This window comes from Protopterus annectens, chromosome 3.part1 (genome assembly GCF_019279795.1).
Source record: "Protopterus annectens isolate FY-2018-M chromosome 3.part1, PAN1.0, whole genome shotgun sequence".
NCBI lineage: Eukaryota > Metazoa > Chordata > Ceratodontiformes > Protopteridae > Protopterus > Protopterus annectens.
In genome coordinates this window covers 173964962-173986507 of record NC_056732.1, presented here as the reverse complement: position 1 = coordinate 173986507, position 21546 = coordinate 173964962, and the positions used below count along the sequence as shown (strand labels likewise).

General features: G+C 44.5%; 1 protein-coding gene across 1 annotated transcript in view; it reads left to right on the top strand.

The window, feature by feature from the left end:
• Positions 1 to 21546, top strand: part of KIF5B (kinesin family member 5B) — a 2669048-nt gene that overhangs the window by 1945763 nt on the left and 701739 nt on the right. Inside the window, exons 22-23 of the mRNA XM_044066703.1 lie at positions 17829 to 17890; positions 17985 to 18094. Coding sequence (XP_043922638.1) covers positions 17829 to 17890; positions 17985 to 18094 — 172 coding nt within the window. The remainder of the gene's footprint in view (positions 1 to 17828; positions 17891 to 17984; positions 18095 to 21546) is intronic.

Sequence of the window (21546 nt, the reverse complement as noted above, 5' to 3'; positions counted from 1 at the left end):
CTGTCAAAGATTTTCTCCAAGTCCAACCACCAAGATTCAGCAGGAATTGGCCTTCCAAAAATTGGTCCTTTCCAGACACCGAGAGGTTTCAGAGAGGCAAGAACAGGCGTGTCAGAGGTAGAGGGCAAGCTAGAGGCTCCTACAGAGGGCGTCAATGGCAGCCTCCCAACCAGAGAGGTAATGCAGGACCTACAACTGCTGCACAAGGACAGGCTCAATGACTTTACTTTGACACTGCCAACCAGGGCTCAATTGGAAGCACCCTTGGGCGGAAAACTTTCTTTATTCTCAGAAAATTGGCACAGTATTACAAGGGACAAATGGACACTACAAATAATAGACAAAGGATACAGGTTCCATTTTCACACATTACCAAAAAGAAAAGGCATACCAGACCTGCCACCAAATCAAAGGGCAGAGGCTTTGAAACAAATCTCCAGCTTAATGCAAATGAAAGCTATAGAAAAGGTTCCTCTCTCAGAACAAGGCCAAGGATTTTATTCCAGACTTTTCCTTGTGCCAAGAAAAGAAAAACAATGGAGGCCTATTCTCGACTTGTCCGCACTGAATACTTATCTCATTGTACCAAAGTTCAAAAAGCTGACTCTACAGCAGCTCCTTCCCATGCTGGACAAGGGGTCTTGGCTGGTAACTCTAGACCTCAAGGAGGCATACCTGCATGTACCTATCAGACAAAGTTGCAGAAGACACCTCAGATTTTTTGCAGGTTCAGAGCATTATGAATTCTCTGCATTGCCCTTTGGCTTATCTACTGCGCCCAGAGTATTCACGAAATGCCTGGCATCAGTAATTGCACACTGCAGACTTCAGGGGATTCAAATATACCCATATCTGGACGACTGCCTTATACAAGTGGACAGCCAACAAACTTTGGTAAAACATTTGAATTATGCCATTCACCTACTTCAGGTCCTGGGATATACAGTCAACATTCACAAATCAAGACTTGTTCCATCCCAAAGAATAACCTTTCTGGGTGCGAATCTAGATACAACCACCCAAATGTCTTTCCTCACAGAAGAAAAACAAAGTCAACTACCAGATTACTTCAAAAGTCTGACAAGAAAAACTCAGCTGACTGCAAGGAAAATCCTGCAGGCCCTGGGTTACATAGCTTCTTGCATCCTTCTGATTCCACAAGCAAGGCTGCATATGAGGAAACTACAATGGTACCTAAGGAGTTTATGGTCTCAGCACAGTCACAGCTTGGAAACTTTGATACCACTCATCCCATGCCTTCAAAGGGAATTTTTGTGATGGGCTCAAGCAAGCCAGTCAAACAGGGGTCTGCCCTTCAACAAACCAATAGCCAGCCAAACCATTACAACGGACGCTTCAGACCACGGATGGGGAGCGCACATGGAGGGCAGATGCATTCAAGGTCTATGGTCACAAAAAGAGCTACGCATGCACATAAACCACAAGGAACTTCTGGCAGTGATACATGCAGTCGAAGCCTTCAAACCTTTTCTGCATCAAGGCCACCTACTAATAAGGACAGACAACACCACAGTTATGTGGTACATAAACAAGCAAGGAGGCACCCATTCTTATCCTCTTTGCAGACTGGCAATGAATCTATGGGAACTTTCCTTGAAACTCAACATAGAGCTGCAATCTCAATTTGTGCCAGGGAAAGACAATATACTGGCGGTCAGCTTAAGCAGAAATATCATGGATGCACACGAATGGATGCTGCACCCAGACATCTTTCTACAGATAACACAATCATGGGGCAGGCCGGACATAGATCTTTTTGCCTCCCCCCACAACCATCAGCTGAAGAAATTCTGCTCAAGGACATACCACCCACAAGCATGGAAAGTGGACGCCCTCTCTTTCAGCTGGAGAACTCTAACAGTGTATGCATTTCCACCTCTCCCATTAATGACCAAGGTCTTACTGAAGATCAGGACAGAGCATCCAAAAGTGATTCTGATAGCTCCGGACTGGCCAAGACAGCACTGGTACCCACTGTTAAAGAGCATGTCACGCACGAAACCATGGCCTCTTCCTCAATGGCCACTGCTCCTGACAGCACAATTACAAAACTCTGCATTCTAACCTGAAAACCTTGCAACTAACAGTCTGGAAAATACCTTGATTCCTCCTCAGGATAGGCTATCCCCGAGAGTGAAGGATATTATCATGGAAGCTCGCCGGCCTTCCACAAGAAAGGCATATTCAGCAAAATGGAAAAGATTTCTCATGTGGAACACCACAAAGGGCCTAGATGTGACAGTGATGAACATGGCACGTATCCTGGAATACTTGGCAGAAATGTTCCACAATGGTCTGTCGTACTCTTCCATTAAAATTCATGCTTCAGCAATTTCAGCAGTGTACAATACTGATCCACCTGTCTTCTCACATCCTCTCCTAAGGCAGTTTCTAAGAGGAATTAAAAACATCAAGCCTCCAAGGACACCACCACTGCCTACTTGGGACCTTAACTTTGTGTTGGAAAAACTAACACTGCCTCCCTTTGAACCAGCAGCATCTTGCAGAGCTACAGTTTTTGTCTTGGAAGACTGCCTTCCTTCTGGCCATAACCTCAGAGAGAAGAGTATCTGAGTTACAGGCCCTCATGGCAGTACAGCCATTTACTATTTTTCATCAGGACAGAGTCTCATTGAGAACCAATCCTACATTTATGCCAAAGGTGGTATCCAGGGTTTCATTAAACCAAGCTATTCATTTGCCTACCTTCTTTCCGAATCCACAAAAAGGGGAGAAACTTCTGCACACCCTGGACATACACAGACAGTTGCGCTACTACTTGGACAGAACTAAAAGTTACAGAAAAACTGACCAGCTGTTGGTAGCATATGCTGCTAGTGCACAAGGAAAAGCAATTTCCAAACAGACAATCTCAAAATGGATAGGGAATTGCATTCGTTTTTGTTACTCCTTTCATGGAAAAACTGTGCCAGCTAACATTAGACCTCATTCCACGAGAGCCACAGCCACCTCCACAGCCTTCTTAAGAGGGGTGGCTACCAAGGACATTTTAGAAGCTGCTACATGGAGCTCCGTGCATACATTTTCCTAGCATTACAATTTACCTTTATATTCCAGATCCAGAGCAGGCTTTGCTACGGCAGTCCTGCAGGGCATTTTAGCTACACCATCCTATACATAGATCCTCTACCCCCAGATTGGCTATGGTATTCTACCCATATGTGATGACTGCAGATGCATCCTTGAAGGACATAGTACAGTTTTGTACCTACCATAAATGTAGATGTCCGATAGGTATGCATCTGCAATCAGGTTTTCCCTCCCTCCTTCCCCTCTGTGGTATTTCTTGGGTAATACTCCCTCTTATAGCTAGCTGGGGTTATCTATTATGGTGTATTTGTTTTTTATTACTGTGCATGTTTGGAATATTTTGCATTTCTCCAAATTTAGCCTTCCTTAGAGGGCACCTGGCATCTGAGGCAAGAAAAACTGAGGAAGATGGCGTCGGCTGACTCTTTTATACCCCAGGCGCTCTGACGTCGGGGAAAGGGCGACATCAGCCGACGCCGGACCCAGACTTTGGAATCCGGCCGACCGAAGGGCTGCCTGAGGCAGGACAATCCATATGTGATGACTGCAGATGCATACCTATCGGTCATCTACATTTATGGTAGGTACAAAACTGTACTTTCTCCATACTGAGGAGGGCTTCGAGGGTGTGCATCTTGAGGTTTAGACTTCTGGCATTGAGCAGCATTACCCTTATTTTTTTCCACTTGTGTTTTCTAGGGAGGTAGGTTTGTCATTTGAGCCTTGCCTAAAAAAGACACTAATGGGGTGGCAAGAGCCTTGGCCAATATCCGGAAGCCCAGGGGTGACAGGTGTAAGCCATCCCTTGCGAAGCAGCGTGTATTGTCGAGCATGTCATCCCAAGAAGACAGACATTGGATCCCCTTTGAATGACACCAGTAATTAAGCCAATTTTTAAAACTGATCATTTTGTCTTTGTACTGTGGCATCATTCTTGGTGAGGGTAAGATGCTGCTCAGGGTCAGGGTCTTACCGGCCTGGGCTACATAATCAGAGAGCTCCTCTATGTCTCTTTTCATGTAGTCCAGGGAAGTACGTCTCAGGTCGTTCACACTGGCATGTACAATGACTGAGTCATATTTGTACTTGTTGTGGAGTGACCTGAGTACTTGTGTTATGTGGCGGATTCTAGCTCCCGACAGGCAGCTTACTGTGACCTTTTCCTTGTTCAGTCTGGTGAGCGGGACGTCAGTGTGTCTGACTATGGAGTCACCTATTACAAGTGTGTCTGGCATGTTGTTTGGCCTTAAGGGCTGTGACTGTTTTGCACACTGACTTTGCGAAATATGTGTTGCATGTGCTATGTCTTGAGGTGGCGGTTGCTTGGGTGTCTGCTTTGGAGGCCTCTGTTGTTTTGGTAGATTTTTAATCAGCGCCTCCGTGTATGTTTTTGTGTGTTTGGTTTGCAGTTGTGATAGTTCTATGTGAGACTGGATTTGTGGTGTGCGTGGTTACCTTCTCCTCCTTCCTGGTCTTGCCAGTACTGAATTGAGAGAGCTCAGCCTCCAGTTTGGCTATATAGTTGCATCTCTCGCATATATTTGTATTTGTTGGGAGGAGGAGAGGGTTGTCTGTGTACATGAGGCAATTGTAACATTGCCTCAAGATTCCCAGATTCACCAGCTGAACAGGAGAGGATGCCAGCAACTGACCCTTCGACATGCTAGAATAGTGAAAAAGATTGCTGTGTAAATGAGTCAGAAAGGATCTATAGGGAAATGGGTACTCGAGGGAATTTAGGTGAAAGAAGTACTTTCTTTTGTTTAAGAGTGCTTTACCTGTATAAAAAATGCTTTAGGAGCAAGTGCTGAGCTTTTCAGTTAGAGAATAGACTGTTTAGATTGCAAGTAGAGCAGTTCTAAGGGAAAAATTGAAGAGTAGACTTTACGGAGCCAGAAATAGTTTAAACTTGATTAACCGACGCTGCTCTATGAGCAACTTCGCGCTGAAGCGCACAAAAGCGGCCTTTATGCAGGAGCCAGGAATAGTTTAAACCCAATTAGGCGGCGCTGCCCGCTGTTGCGCTATGCACAAAAACGCGCAAAAGAGGGTTTTAAGAGAGGAAGATGAAGGAGTTTTGGAATTGACCCAAAATGGCCAATAAAACTACAGTTTCAAGTCAGTAACCACTCCCACAGGGGCAGGCAGGCTGCTCAATGTTTTTCACTGCCACTGATCAACAGAAAGACTTCCCATTAGCCCAAGCAAAAACCAAGATATTGTTGATGATGTGTTTTCAGAATCAAGAATGGCTCCTGATTCCCTACCTCCGGCTCCTAGTAAGCCAGACAGATATTACAGTGTTCCTAACTTCCACAAGTTTCTAGTCAAAAACCCTGCTGCTGATCCTGAAACTCTCACACGGTCCCAACGGTGTAAAGGCCTCTACAGCCAAAAATCGTTCCCCCTCTGATAGAGATTCAAGGGCGCTGGATAGATGGGGAAATAAGGTTTATACGTCTGTAACATTGGCAATTAGGGCCTTAAACTGCCAGTTTCATATGCTTAAATATCAACAGCGTGTTATGGGCTTATTGAAACAGAAAATTATGTTGATTTCTGATTGTGTGGAAAGTAAAGAATTACAGGAATTATTGCATGCAGCAGAACAGGTTGACAAACATACTTTGCAATGTGGTTTTGATTCCTTGGAGGCCTCTTGCAGGGCCGCAGTTACTGGATCTGTGATTTAGAAGGCATGCCTGGCTCAAGGACCAAAATCTGCCTGATCATGTTAAAGCTAAATTGTTGGATGCCCCTTTACAGCATGATACTCTATTTGGTAATAAGGCAGAAGAGGTTTTAAAGAAAATGGAAGACAAAGATTAATCTATGCAAACTGTAAAATATTTCTTACAAATGCAGCCACCCAGATTCAGTAGGCACTGGCCTACTAAAAATTGGTCCTTTCCTGTGTCCAACAGAGCCTCTCGAGGCAAATCTAGGTGCTCAAAAGGCTCTAGATACCAATCACAGGGTTCTTACAGGTCAAATCAGTTGGATGCCTCCACCTCCAAATCTGGAGGAAACGAAGCACAACCTTTACAGTAAGCAGTCTCAATGACTTCCCTCTACCATCACCAAGCACTTGTATTTTGGCAGCCCCCTTGGGGGAAAATTAGCACTTCATGCTCATAATTGGCAGTTAATTACCCAGGACAAGTGGGTATTAAACATAGTATCCCAGGGGTACAGATTTAATTTCCATACTTTGCCAATTCCAAGCGGTTGGTCAGACCTGCCATAAAATCAATGGGCAGAGGCTCAGAAACAAGTTACGTCCCTCATGGATATGGGGGCTATTCAACCAGTACCAGAAAAGGAAAAAGGACAAGGTTTTTATTCAAGACTTTTCCTGGTACCCAGAAAAGACAATGCCTGGCATCCAATACTGGACTTATCAATTTTGAACATGTTTTGAACGTGTTCCTGGACATTTCAAAATTCATACTGCTGACTTTACAACAGCTACTGCCTATGCTGGGCAGGAACGCTTGGTTAGTGACTCTAGACTTAAGGCATACCTACATATCCCAATAAGGGAATCTTGCAGAAGATGCCTCCGCTTCAAGGCTGGTTTTATGCATTACCAATTCTCTGCACTGCCCTTTGGCTTATCTACTGCGCCCAGGGTCTTTACAAAGTGCCTGGCACCAGTAATTGCATTTTGCAGACAAAGAAGCATACAGATTTATCCTTACCTTGACGACTGTCTCATTCAAGCAGAGAACAAGGACATTCTTCTTCAACATCTGGCATTTGTAAAAAGGCTTCTAACATGCCTAGGGTGCACAGTAAATGAAAAGAAATCACAATTGGTACCCTCTCAAAAAATTACATTCCTGGGTGCAATCTTGAATACAACTGCCCCAGATGGCTTACCTTACGCCAGACAAAGGCAACTGACTACATAATTCAAACAGATGGCAACAAAAACCCAGTTATCTTCAAGACAAATTCTGCAGACTTTGGGGTTCATGGCATCCTGCATTCTACTAATTCCATATGCAAGATAGCATATGAGGAAACTTCAATGGTACCTTAAAAGTTTATGGAGTCAGCATTGTCACAGTCTGGAAACCATGATTCCTCTCATTCCCTGCCTACAACAGGAGTTTCTTTGGTGGGCAGAGACATGTCACCAAAACAAGGGACTGTCCTTCACTCTACCCCCTGCCACCCAAACCCTAACTGCAGACACATCAGACTATGCTTGGGGGGGCCCACCTGGAAGGGAGATGCATTCAGGGTATATGGAGCCCAAAACAAATGCATCTGCATATCAACCAGAAAGAGATGCTAGTTGTTCAGAATGCCCTGACAGCCTTCAAGGATTTACTTCATCCAGGACAGCTACTGATAAAGATGGACAACACCACTGTTATGTGGTAGATAAACAAGCAGGGGGGTACACATTCCTACCCCCTTTGCAGACTAGCCATGGCATTGTGGAACACAGCCTTGACTTACCAAGTACATCTTCAAGCTCAATTCCTGCCAGAAAAACAAAATACTTTGGCAGACGACCTAAGCAGGAATCTAATGGACCCACACGAGTGGAAACTGGATCCACAAATCTTCAGCATGGTAACACAGAAGTGGGGGAGCCCAGACATAGATCTATTTGCCTCTCCCCAAAATTATCAACTGGACAAATTCTGCACAAGGACTTATCACAGACAAGCATGGAAAGTGGATGCCCTATCCTTCAGTTGGAAAAACTATCAGTCTATGCCTTTCCCCCTCTGCCTCTTCTCTCCAAAGTCTTACTAAAGGTCAGACAGGAAAAACAAAAATAATCCTAATTGCTCCGGACTGGCCTCACCAGCACTGATACACAATTCTAAGGAATATGTCTCAACTCCCTCCTTGGTACTTGCCTCAAATACCTCATCTACTGTCTCAGCAGAACAATCAAATTCTGCACACACAGCTCCAAACTCTGAACCTTGCAGCATGGCTGATCATTTAATTATTCAAACAACACCTGTCAGTAAATCTGTGATGGATGTCATTTTGGAAGCCAGAAGGCCTAGTACTAGAAAATCTTATGCTGATAAATGGAAGAGATTCTGTGCTTCGAACCAAGCACAAGGAATGGACACAGCAAAACCAAATATCCCTCAGATTTTACAATACTTGACTGAGATGCTTGACAAGGGCCTATCTTTTTCTTCAGTAAAAATCCATGCCTCTGCCATCTCAGCTCATTACAACACAGAGCCTCCCATCTTTTCTCATCCTCTGCTAAAACAGTATCTTAGAGGGGCCAAAAATTTAAGGCTTCCCAGGAGATCACCAGCTCCTGCATGGGACCTCAATTTTGTGCTGGAAAAACTCACCCTGCCTCCTTTTGAACCAGCAGCTACTGTGGATATAAAGTTTTTATCTTCGAAAACAGCTTTCCTTTTGGCAATCACTTCAGCAAGAAGGGTTTCAGAACTACAGGCTCTCATGGCTGTGGAGCCTTTTATTACATTTTACCCGGACAGGATGTACCTCAGGACCAATCCTTCCTTTATGCCTAAGGTGCTATCCAGTGTGGCTCTTAACCAAACTATTCACCTGCCAACATTTTACCCAAATCCACAGAACAAGGGGGAGCGGATTCTGCATTCATTGGACGTACACAGACAACTAAGATTCTACTTAAACAGGACCAAATCTCTAAGAAAGTCTGCACAACTACTGGTGTCTTTTGCTTCAGGATCAGAGGGAAAGGCTATATCAAAGCAGACTATTTCTAAGTGGATAAGCCACTGCATTCGTTTCTGCTACTTGCATCATGGTAAACCTGTGCCCAAGGGAATCTGGTCACACTCCACCAGGGCTGCCTCTACCTCAGCAGCCTTTCTCAGAGGAGTTCCAACCAAAGACATTCTAGAAGCTGCTACTTGGAGCTCTATTCATACCTTCACAAATCATTATCATTTGCCTCTCTTCTCGAAGTCCAGGGCAGGCTTTGCCACTGCAGTTCTGCAGGGCCTTATAGCCGCTCCTAATGCTATTTAGTTCCATCCGCCCATCCATAGCTTTGGTATTCTACCCAAATGTAATGACTGCAATAGTGAAACATGAAGAACATAGTACAGTTGTGTACACTTACCATAAATGTAGATGTTCCAGTGTATTCACTGTTGCAGTCAGGGTTACCCACCCGCCATCCCCCTTTCTATCCTTCACTATACTCTGAAGCCTTTGTGGTGTATTTGCTTTTAGTTGAAGGTAAAGTTTGTTTCTAAAAGTGTATTTATATATTTACTGTTTACTTATATATATATTTTTGCTCCCCATTTGGGGGGGCACCTGACATCTGGGGCAAGAAAAACTGAATAAAATGGTGTCAGCTGCATGTTTTATACCCCTGACGACCTGACGTCATGGAAGAGGAGACGGCAACTGACGCCGGACACAAGACTTTGTTATTCAGGCCGACTGAGGGCAACCTGCCAGCAGATTACCCAAATGTAATGACTGCAACAGTGAATACACTCGAACATCTACATTTATGGTAAGTGTACACAACTGTACTTTTCTTTGAGAATTGATCCTTATTTTATGCCAAAAGTCGTATCTGAATTTACTTTAAGCCAAACCATCCATCTCCCTTTTTTTTTTCCTGAACCTAAAAATGAGTGAGAATGGATACTTCATAGCTTGGATGTCCACAGACAACTCTGATATTATCTTGATAAAACTACATATTTCAGATCAGTTTTCTTGTGAAGATGAGGAGACGACGGCTTATGTCAAAACAGACCATTTCCAAATGGTTGTCCAAGGCTATTACCTTTGTTATACTCACCACATCAAATCTGTTCCTGGCAGGGCCAAGGCCCACTCTACTAGGGCATTGGCTTCATCTATGGCTTTTTTTAAAGGGTTAGATTGGAAGTGTTCTAGAAGCTGCTACTTGATCCTCTGTGCATACTTTTTCAAAGCACTGTAAACTTGATTCCCTCTCTAGGTCCAGGTCAGGTTTTGCTAGGATCTTTCTCCAGGGGCTCTTGGGCTCTTCTCCTTCCACCTCTAAAATGTAGTAAGCTAATGTGATCTAACCATATAGCTAAGGCTACTGTAGCAATGATCAATATGATGTTTGAGTGATTACTGCTACAATAGACGCTCCTTCTCTTCACCCCCCCCCTTTGTTTTTTGGTTTGTTTCTTATGCCATGGTGTGGACATTTATTTTTTGTTCCTGGCATCGTCATTTCAGGGCTCAGCTTTCCTTGCTCTGTTTGCAGGAAAGCTCTGAAAGGCTTGCCACCCAAACTTCTCTTTTTTTTTTGTCAGCTCAGCTTGAACTGCCTGACCATTTTGGAGTATGGAAGGTGCCCTGAAGCTTTGAAAGCTGATCGACTGTTATATCCTTGGCAGAAGGTAACCCATATTTCAGCAGCATGCATTACGTTCTGAACCATCACTCCCTTTGAGTTGTTTCTTCTTCAGAATGACTCTTCTGCAACTTGGTCCTTGGATTCTTAGCTTACATCCTTCCTCCCTAATGAATTTACTCCTTGGAATTCAGACCACCCAAAGGATCCATCAAGGAGTCTTATATTTATTTAAGTACAACTAATGATGTTTTTCGTGTTTCACTGTTGTAGTTCTGACGTGTGGAATTTCCTGCTTTGGAAGACCTTGGTCAGCACCAACTACCAGAGTAAAAAACCACCTCCTCCCTGGGCTGGCAAATGGCCTCCCCTCACGTTGGTATGGTTGGGTATAAAGGGAGCCAGCCAGTGTCATGACATCAGTCTGTCTTGTCATCGGAGCCTGAGGCAGATGAGTGCGCATCTGTTGGTCCGCACCGGACTGAGAAATCTTCTAAAGCTTAAATACTCCATTGGGAACTCGCTCTTACCTGTGACTCGTGTCAGATAAAGTTAACCATCTCCACTGTGGTAAACAAATCCCACACAGAGACTTTATACTTTTTGTGTCGCTTATTTAGGCCCAAACCACAATGTCCCTAATTGCCATCTCTGCATCTGTTTCAATTCTAGGACTAAGGTGTAGGGCTGAAATCTTGTCTAAGCACTTTAGTCAGTAATCTGTTTCCCATCACATAATGCCGTCAATCTGTTGTCCCGAGTTTCAGCTCCCTAAGCAAAAAAAGGAAAAAAAGACACAAGCTTAGAGCCTTGGATGACCACCTCTGTCTGTCTGCCAGTTCTCCAAGGCTCATTATCACAGAGGAAGTCGAGGCGCCTTCGTAGGCCCCTTCTGAGAGTGAGGTGGTGGCGCAGGCCTCTGTTGTGACCCCTTCCGAGTCCGAAATGCTGTTGGGTCCCTCATCTTCAACTCAGGCCTTTGCATTTGGTTCGTTGGTTGGGTCCTGAATCGCTCAGCAGACCTTGTTTTTTGGCGAACGATCCTAAACCAACAGCACACCTCTGGGGTGTCAGCCAGCATCGGTTATTTCTTTCAAAGAGACTGACATCAGAGTAGCAAACGTTCACAGGCCCAAGGCCAAAGCTACACATAAGAGCTCAACCTCAAGTCCTGTGCTTCGGTCTACCGGCTCCCACCCAACAAGTTGTCTGCAGGATTTGGTCAGGTTGGTTGAGGACCTTATTTCTTTAGTCAGAGGCAGGCAGCCCCCCCCAATCTTCACCAGGAAGAAGGAGAGACCCTATACATGAGACCTTTTTAGAACCATCTGATCAGGACTACTCTGATTAGGATGACTCTGCCCTTGAAGAGGAACCCTCCCTTACCTCCTTTGAGGATTCTTATTCAGAAGAGGTTTTACCTGCTGCTTCACCCCCTGAGAACATTTACCTTTGGGGAGACATTACATGCCATGAGAGTTTTTTTCCAGTGGCAAGCATGGGAATCCCCCCAATCTAAAAAGAGGGTCAAGGAGTTCGTTGATCTCCCACAGCACAAACCCTTAGCTATCCCTCCAGTTTTGGAAGTGGTAGAATATGTCTTCATGGAATCATCTCTCAACCTAGACTCTCTTCCCCCCAGCCCCTCATAAACCAGCCAGGTTTTACAGGGTATTGGACTCGCACAAATTCCTTTTTTAAAGCCCTTCGGCTGACCCAGATGTTCTCTCTCCTGGTTCCAAAGGAGTTAGGGCTAGTACTTCTATAAAAAAAAAAAAAAAAAAAAAAAAAAAAATTACCTACAGGCAAAGAAAACAGGGCCCTTGACTGGTTAGGGAAGAAGGTTTACTGTTCCTCTACTCTGGCCATGAGGGCCCTCAACTGCCAATTCCATATGATAAATTACCAGTATAGTATTTTGGAAAAAAAGGAGCAAAAGATATCCTCCCTAGAGGAAGATAACACCTCCAAGGAATTGCTAGATCTCTGCCATTCCAGTTTCCAGGTGACCAGGCACCCCTTGCACTGTGGATTTGATGCTCTAGAGGCATCTACCCGATATGCTGTCTGTGGCTCCATCATCAGAAGGAATGCTTGGCTTTGTCAGCAGACATTACCTGAACATGTCAAATTTATACTACTAGGTGCACCCCTGGATAAGGATTCCCTTTTTGGACCAAAGGATGATGCTGTGTTAAAAAAGATGGAGGATAAAGAGAAATCCATGCAAACTGTCACACTTCCTCCAAGTACAGCCACCTAGGTGCAGTAGGAATTTTCCCACTAAGCATTGGTCCTTTCCCTTCCAATCAAAACCCAGTCAAAAGAAAACTCGAAGAGAAAAACCTCATAGACAGCAGCAATAATCTCAAGGGGACAAGGCAGTGGTCCTCAGGAACACACTGGTTACGGAGTTCTAGGCCCCAGGACCCTAGCAGAGATCAACAGTGACTCTTCCCCCAACCCTAACCCCAGACAAGATAGGGAAAGTCTTCCTCCTAGTCTTCCTCCTATTTAAGGAAAACTGAGCCCTCATCACCTCCAACAAGTGGATTGTGGAAGTAATCTCAAATGGCTACAAGCTCACTTTCAAAGAACCATTAATATCCTCAGGCTACCTCGATGTGCCACAAAACCAAGGAGCGCAGAGGCCATTTGTCAGATTCACAACCTGTGCTGTCAGGGCTCTGTGGAACCTGTACCAGCCCACCACGTAGGAAAAGAGTTTTACTCCAGGCTGTTCCTGGTCCCCAGGAAAGAAGGGTGTTAGCACCCTATCTTGGATCTGTCCATCGTCAGTCCCTCCTAGTTCCAAAATTCAAAATGCTTACTCTTCAAAGGCTTCTTCCTATGATCACTCCTCAGGCTCTAATGATTACCTTAGACCTGAAAGAGGCTTACTTACTCATTCCTATAGAATAATCTTGCAGAAGTTTTCACTTCAGAGCATGTACCAGTCACTTTCAATTCTCTGCACTTCCCTTTGTCTTAGCTACTGCTCCCAGGGTCTTCACAAAATGTTTGGCCCCTGGGATTGCCTTCTGCAGAACGAGAGGCATCCAAATTTACCCTTATCTGGACAACTGCCTCATTCAAGGCAGAAGTCACTCAAAGCTCCTCAAGGATCTGGCCTTCACCCAGACCTTACTCTCTTCCCTAGGGTTCACCATAAACCTCAGCAAATCCAACACCAACACTTCCACCAGGATAGTTTTCTTGGGGGCTGTGCTGGATTCCTCCCTCCAGATGGCGTTCCTTCCCCCCATACAAGGCTTTCTTCTTAACCCAATACTTGCAGGAAATTGTGCAGAGGTGATGCCTTTCAGCCAGGGAATTCTTCAGACCACTGGGCTGCGTGGCATCTTGTATACTAATGATCCCTCTGACCAGGCTACGCATGAGGAAGCTTCAGTGGTACCTCAAGTATTTGTGGTGTCAGCACTCATAGTTCCTGGATTTTGGAAATCCATCTAATTCATTGCCTTAGGGAGGAATTGGCATGTTGGGCATGAGCACATTCACAGAACCAGGGTCTCCCCTTCAGGTTCATCCCTCATGGCCAAACGTTAACCACTGATGCATCAAATGCAGCATGGGGAGCCCATTTCCAGCACCTCCTATCCCAGGGTAAATGGGAAGAGCAGTTCAGAGACCAGCACTTAAATTGAAAGGAATTGATGGTAGTACAGAAGGGCATGGTGGCCTTCAGGGATCACTGGAAACCAGGGGTCCTACTTATCAAAACAGACAACACAGCAGTCATGTGCATAAACAGGGGGTCATCCACTCCTACCCTCTTTGCCAGCTGGCAGTGCATATCTGGGAGACTGACTATGATATGGGGTTACACCTATTGGCTCAGTAATTTCCTGGGGCTCAGAACACACTAGCAGACCACCTCAGCAGGCACCTAATGGATCCTCATGAGTGGCAGCTGCATCGGGAAACATTTCTCAGCATAGTGTGGAAATGGGGATCCCCTCAAACAGACCTCTTTGCCACCAGTGAAAATCCCACACTAAAAAGATTCTGTTCCAAGAATCACACAGCCTGGAGAACAAGTGCCTTCTCCTTCCTCTGGAGCCACCTATTTCTTTATTAATTTCCCCCACTGCCTCTCCTTCCAAGGGTACTCCTAAAAATTAGGGAAGAGGGACGAGGGATCATCCTGAAAGCCCCAGACTGACCCAGGTAGCACTGGTCCCCCTTGCTACCGAGTTTGACCAAAGAAAAATCTTGGCAGTTACCTCTGAGAGTGGATCAGCTGACTCGGGCAAAAGGAAAGCTCATGCACCCCCAACCTGTAGACTCTCAGCCTGGATAATTCATCAAAATTCCACCCTGAGCACTCACTGAGTAGTCAGGTATTTAATATCCTCAGAGTCTAGAAGGCCCAGTACTAGGGAAAACCTACTCTGTCAAGTGGAAAAGATTCTCTATTTAGTGTTAGCAGCAATCTCAACCCTGTCTCAACTAACATTTGAGCCATTTTGGACTACCTGGCTGTCTTGGTGGGCAAAGACCTATCCTTTTCATCCATTAAGATGCACGCTTCTGCCATTTCAACCCACATCCCTACTCTTCCTCCTACCCCCCCCCCAATGAAATAGTTCCTTAGGGGAGTGCCGCACATCAGAACACCCAGGGAGGTTGCCCAGCCCTCCTTGGGATCTCAACTTTGTTCTAGAAAAGTTGACCTTACCTCCCTTTGAACTAGCTGCTTCCACTGCTTTAAAATGCTTGACCTGGAAGATTGCCCTTTTACTGGCTGTCACTTCAGCTAGAAGAGTCTCTGAGTTTCAAGCCCTCATGGCAGTGGAACTCTGTCTTATATTCCATCGAGACAGAGTATCACTCGGAACTAACCCTTCCTTTATGCCCAAGGTGGTCAGTGACACTTCCTTGAACCAAACCATACACTTGCCTACTTTCTTCCCTAAATCACAGAACCAGGAGGAAAGAATCCTTGGATGTATACCGGGAACTTTGCTATTTCCTTGATGGAACTAAAACTTTCAGAAAATCAGAATTGTTTCCTTTGCCTTGGACTCTAAAGGAAAACCAGTCTTCCACCAAACCATCTTCAAGTAGATCTCCCACTGTATTTCCTTTTGTTACACCTACCATGGTAAAAAGCCTCTTAAGTCTGTTAGGACCCACTCAACAAGGGCCACTTCTACCTCCACTGTATTCTTGAGGGGCATACCCACCCTTTACCAAACACTACCACCTGTCAGACTTCAAGTCCAGTGCAGGATTTGCCACTGCCATCTTGCAGGGCATCTTCTCTTATCCTTAAGGCACCGACCACCCTCATCTCAGCTTTGGGAGTCATCTCATAAGTCAGGACTGCAACAGTGAAACGCAAACAACGTAGTACGGTTGTGTACACTTCCCATAAATGTAGATGTTTGAGTGCATTCACTGTTGCAGTCTTCTTCCTCCCTCCATCCCCCCATTTTCCTTACAATAACAGCTTATTTCTCTGTCCTTCTCTTCCAGAGGACCCTCTGCAGAGATGCTCTACAGGCCTCCTTTCCTCTAACCGTGTCCCTTGCTTAAGGTTCATCTATGGGGCTCCTACCTTCTAGGGGCAAGAAAATACTGATGTCATTATGTTGGATGGCTCCCTTTATACCCAACCGTAGTGACGTCAGGGTAGGGTGTCCACCAGCCCAGGGAGGAGGAGGTTTTTACTCTGGTTGTTGGGCTGACCAAGGACTTCAGAAGCAGGAAATCCCATAAGTTAGGTCTGTAGCAGTGAATACACTTGAACATGTACATTTATGGTTAGTGTACACAACTGTACTATCTTCCCATATTGGCTGTTTTGTGAGATGTGTAAGGGAACCCTTCTTGAAGTATTCTAAATACCTATGCATCCTCCTATTTAAATGTGTGGACTGTGTTCATCCTTAATGTTTGGAGCTCCTTTGTAAGTCAAGAAGTATGATCTTTACTTGTTTAGTAGTAAAGATGCCAGATTTTCTTGGTTTGCAAGAACTGTGTGCTGGTGCTGGGAGCAGACATGCAGGATTAAGATCCAGATTTTCAAGAAGTGTGATTGCTAGTGCTGGGAGCAAACTGTCAGATTTAAGATCTAGGTATGGTTACAGAGTCATTGTGTGACATCATTGCCTGAGATGCTGCTAACCTTTTCATCCCTATCTTGGGATCTTTCAAGAGAAATTACCGAACTGAAATGGGAGGAAGTGGATGAACCCAAGGGTAGGACTCCTTTATGTATGTAACTAATAAAGATGTGCTTTGCAACAACCCAAGTCTTGCATTAAATTTGGTTGACTGAAGAAGGAGACTCTGCTCCTTTTAATGCTTTAATGTTTTACCCTCCACTTTACCTTTTTTTTCCAAAATTTTCTTGCCGCCTTGAATGCCTTTGTGGAGTTTTACTCCACTACCCATTTTGAAAGTCCATTCCATGAGTCCAAATCCCTCTGTGAAAAAAGTAATTTTGAAGATCCAGAAAGTAGAGTGTTCCTACATTCTACTTCCTGTGCCCCCTCTTGCACTTGGTCATCCTGTTCAGAATGACAGTGTCACTTCTCAATGAACTGATCTTGTGCATCAGTATTCTCTCTCTTTTGTCATTTCTGGTTTTAAATTAAAAGAGCTCTACATCATTTAAATCTTCCCCGACTATCTCATGGATCTTTCTGGTAGCCTTCCTGTGAACAGAACTGCACATACATGTAATTGTGGTATGTAGAGTGGAAACATTGTTTGCAGATTCTATCCACCTGAGGATAAACCCCACAATTCTGTTTGCTGCTGCCACTACCCTCTCATTTTGCTTCAGGGGGTCCAGTCCTGTTATAATCAACACCATCCAGATCATTTTCCTACACTGATTGCATTGGTTCCACTCCTTTAGCAGCTAACCATGCTTGGGATTTTGTGCCCAAGTGTAGTAGTTTAAATTGAACTTCAGCTGCCCATTTTGTTCAGCCTTTCACTACTGTCATTAGACTAGCCCCGATCTTGCATTGCTACATTTGTCTTTGCATCATCAGTTATAAGAAAGCTGATTCTTTTCTGTATTCCCTCAGACTTGTCTTAGAAATACAAACTGAGGAGTGCGGAATCCTATAAAAATTTTGTCCTGTGCATTCATATTTTCCATTATCCATCAACTGTAGCTTTCTCAAAATGACTGTTTCTTTTGACTTTCTGACACATAATCATAATGATTGCACTAAAGAGTAACATTTTGCTTGATGGAAGTGTAAATACTGATATGAGTAAGCCGAAAGCTATTTGGGTAACTGTGAGTGAATTAGCCGTAAGCAAAAGGCAAACGGGTTTACCATGGGAGCAGTAGTTACACAAAATTAAATAAGTTTGTTGCTGTACATTTAAATGCAAGATTGCGAACTGATGTATGCATTTTTTACTGTTTCAGAAAAAGTTCATGAAATGGAGAAAGAGGATTTAAATAAGGTAGAGACAGCAAACGAAGTCAAGGTGAGTTTTTGTTTTAGCTTGTATACAACAAATATAGTCCTTTTGGAGTTGCTTCTTCTGATTGAATAGTGTGGTATTTTTCCTAACACTGTAGCAAGCTGTTGAGCAGCAAATTCAAAGTCACAGAGAAGCCCATCAGAAGCAGCTAAGCAGCCTAAGGGATGAGCTGGACAAAAAGGAAAAACTCATCACTGATCTTAAAGAGTAAGTATTGCTTGTTGTGAATATTCAAAAACATTTGAGCCATGTATGTTAGAACTGGATGATATTTCTTCTGGCAGATTAGTAACTAACTTGTTTCTGTGTAAAATACACTTTGGTTCAAAAGATGAGATTGCTTCTCTAGAAAAGTTTGAAGTCATAGTCGTGTACCTAGTTGCATAAAATTTAGTTTTAAGTTTTTACAGATATATCCTGTACAGTTTCCAGTGTTTACTGATCTACTATTGTAAGTGCAAGCATGCCAGTAGAAAGTCCCCTTTTGTTTAAGCACAAGCCAGAAGCCAGTAGGTGTACTGTGGACTGTTTCTGTCTCATCTTGATTAATACACTGAAATCAATAAAGTAAATATTAATCAGGTAAATGAACTGGTCCAAAGACCTTTTTCAGTCATGATCTGGAGTTATAGGCAATGTCAAGAACAAATTGCAACAGCATTTAAAACATTAAAAATAAATTAAAGCAGAAGTCTATCGAAAAAAGAAGCAATCCTGTAACTATAGATGTCCTTCAAGGATGCATCTGCAGTCCTAACATATGGGTTGTCCTGCCTCAGGCAGCCCTTCGGTCGGCCGGATTCCAAAGTCTGGGTCTGGCCTCGGCTGATGTCGCACTTCACCCGACGTCATAGCTGCTGTGTATTGGGTATAAAGGCATCAGCCAACGCCATTTTCCTCAGTCTTTCTTGCCGCGTGGTGCCCGAAGCAGAAGCTGTTCGCAAGTGCCGGTCGGTCAGATCCACAGATTTCTACTACCGAAGACTTCTAAAAAGCTAAGTACCCCGTTGGAGACTCTTTCTTGCCTCAGCCGATGTCAGACAAAGTAAATAATTGTTTAACTTGTGGGAAACAAATACCTCATAAGGATTTCCACTCTTACTGCCTTCCTTGTTTAGGCCCAGACCACAACGTATCAGCTTGTCTAGCCTGTGCTTCCTTCAACCGACGGATACTTAGACGTCGGTCGGAGTTTGCAGAGGAGTTTTTTGGTCCCGCTTTTGCATACAAAATGCCGTCGGAGACTCCGACTACACAATTGGCTAAAAAGCGTAAGGAAAAGGACCGACACTCGCGGTCCGCGGTTTCGGCTGAAACCACGGTTAGGCCAACCGCGAGTGTCTCTGTTTCGGCTGAAACCGAGTCCTCGGTTCTTCCTTCGGCCGAAAGCATGCCTTCGATAGCCGAGGCCTCACAGAGCATGGCTGAATCTGCTACGGAAATTACCCCTGCTGAAGCAGGCACCCAGGATTTATCAGATACTATTCCTTTAGACATATCTACCCCTGCACGTGGAGCTGCTAGACCCCCTGCATCTATGTCTATCAAGGCTTTTTCAAGGGCTAAAGCAGCTAAATCTTCTAAGGCCTTACCTGCTAAAACTCCCTCACACAGGCCTACCTCTAGTTCCCAAATGCTCAGCCTGGCTGAGGATCTCATTTCTTTGATCAGGGGATCCCAACCTCACCCAGACAGGGACAGGGCCTCTCAACCCCCTCCAGATAAGAGGCCTAGAACTGAACCCCCGGATCCTGTTTCTACAGACTATTCCTTGGATGACTCAGATATTTCAGACCCTCAGGAAGGCCCATATTCTCCTTATGAGGATTCTGATGCAGAAGACTCCATTTCTTCTGCTTCTCCTCCTGAATAATTTTCTTTTGGGGAAACCTTGCATGCTATGAGAGAACATTTTCAATGGCAGGGCCAGGATCTTTCAGATTCAAGGAAAAGGCTAAGGACTTTTTTACATTTACCACAGCATAGGCCTTTAGCCATTCCTCCAGTACTAACAGTTGTTGATGATGCATATAATGATGCCTGTACTGCCCCTGATTCTCTCCCTCCGGCCCCTGCCAAGCCTGACAGATATTACAGGGTCCCGGACACACACTACCATTTGTATAAGGCTCCTATTGCAGATCCTGAAACCATTTCACAGGGCCCCAAAGCTGTAGCAGCTGCCTCTGCCAAAAACCCTCTCCCCTGTGAAAGGGAATCTAGAGCATTAGAGAGATGGGGTAAAAAGGTTTATACTTCTGCTACTCTTTCGGCCAGGGCCTTAAACTGTCAATTTTACATGAGTCAGTACCAGGAATTTTTGTTAGACCAGCTAAATAAAAAACTGTCCTCTCCTGAACCTATAGACCGCAAGTCCCTTCAGGATTTGGTACATAACTCTCAGCAGGTCAGTAACCATTTCTTAAAATGTGGCTATGATGCACTGGAGGCTTCCTTTAGATCAGCTATGACTGGAACAGTGATTAGAAGGCATGCCTGGTTAAAAGAACAATCCTTACCAGACCATGTTAAGTCAAAACTCCTAGATGCTCCTATGGAGAAACAAAGTTTGTTTGGCTCCCCTGCACAGCAGGTTCTAAAGAAAGTGGAAGAAAAAGCAAAATCTGTCCAAACAGTCAAGGATTTCTTACAGGTCCAACCTCCGAGGTTTAGTAGAAATTGGCCTTCGAAGAATTGGTCCTTTCCAGACACCTCCAGAGCACAGAGAGGCAGAAATAGACGCCCAAGAGGCAGAGGTCAATCCAGGGGTGCCTACAGGGGACGTCAGTGGCAGCCTAACAACCAGAGAAGTACTGCCACAGATTCAGCTACAACCACTTCCACAGGACATGTTTTTTTTTTTTTTTTTTTTTTTTTATAGATTATTACTAAGCTAACTGCCCTTGCGAGCCATTTTAAGCTTAGCCAACTATCCTTTGTGAGTCTCAAACCCTGCACCTTGTGTTTGTAAGGCAAACACCTTAACCATTAGGCCACCCAGGACAGACACAATGACTTGGCTCTGATTCCGCCTACCAGGGAACAACTGGAAGCACCCTTGGGCGGAAAACTAGCCTTATTTTCCGTAAACTGGCATTACATTACAGGAGACAAATGGACTTTACAAACAATAGACAAAGGCTACAGGTTTTACTTCCACACTCTACCAAAAAAGAGAGGAATGCCAAACCTACCACCAAGCCAAAAAACAAACGCTCTAAGACAAATCAACAACCTACTAAGGATGAGAGCTATAGAAAAGGTACCGCCTATGGAACAAGGACAAGGATTTTACTCCAGACTTTTCCTTGTACCAAGAAAATAAAATCAATGGAGGCCTATTCTCAACCTGTCCGCTCTGAACACATACCTCATTGTTCCAAAATTCAAAATGCTGACCCTACAGCAACTTCTTCCCATGCTGGGCAAGGAGTCTTGATTGGTGACTCTAGATCTCAAGGAGGCATACCTGCACGTCCCTATACGACCAGATTGCAGAAGACACCTCAGATTTCTTGCAGGATCAGAGCATTATCAATTCTCAGCATTGCCCTTTGGCTTATCTACTGCGCCCAGAGTATTCACGAAATGCCTGGCATCAGTAATTGCTCATTGCAGGCTTCAGGGAATTCAAATTTACCCATACCTGGACGACTGCC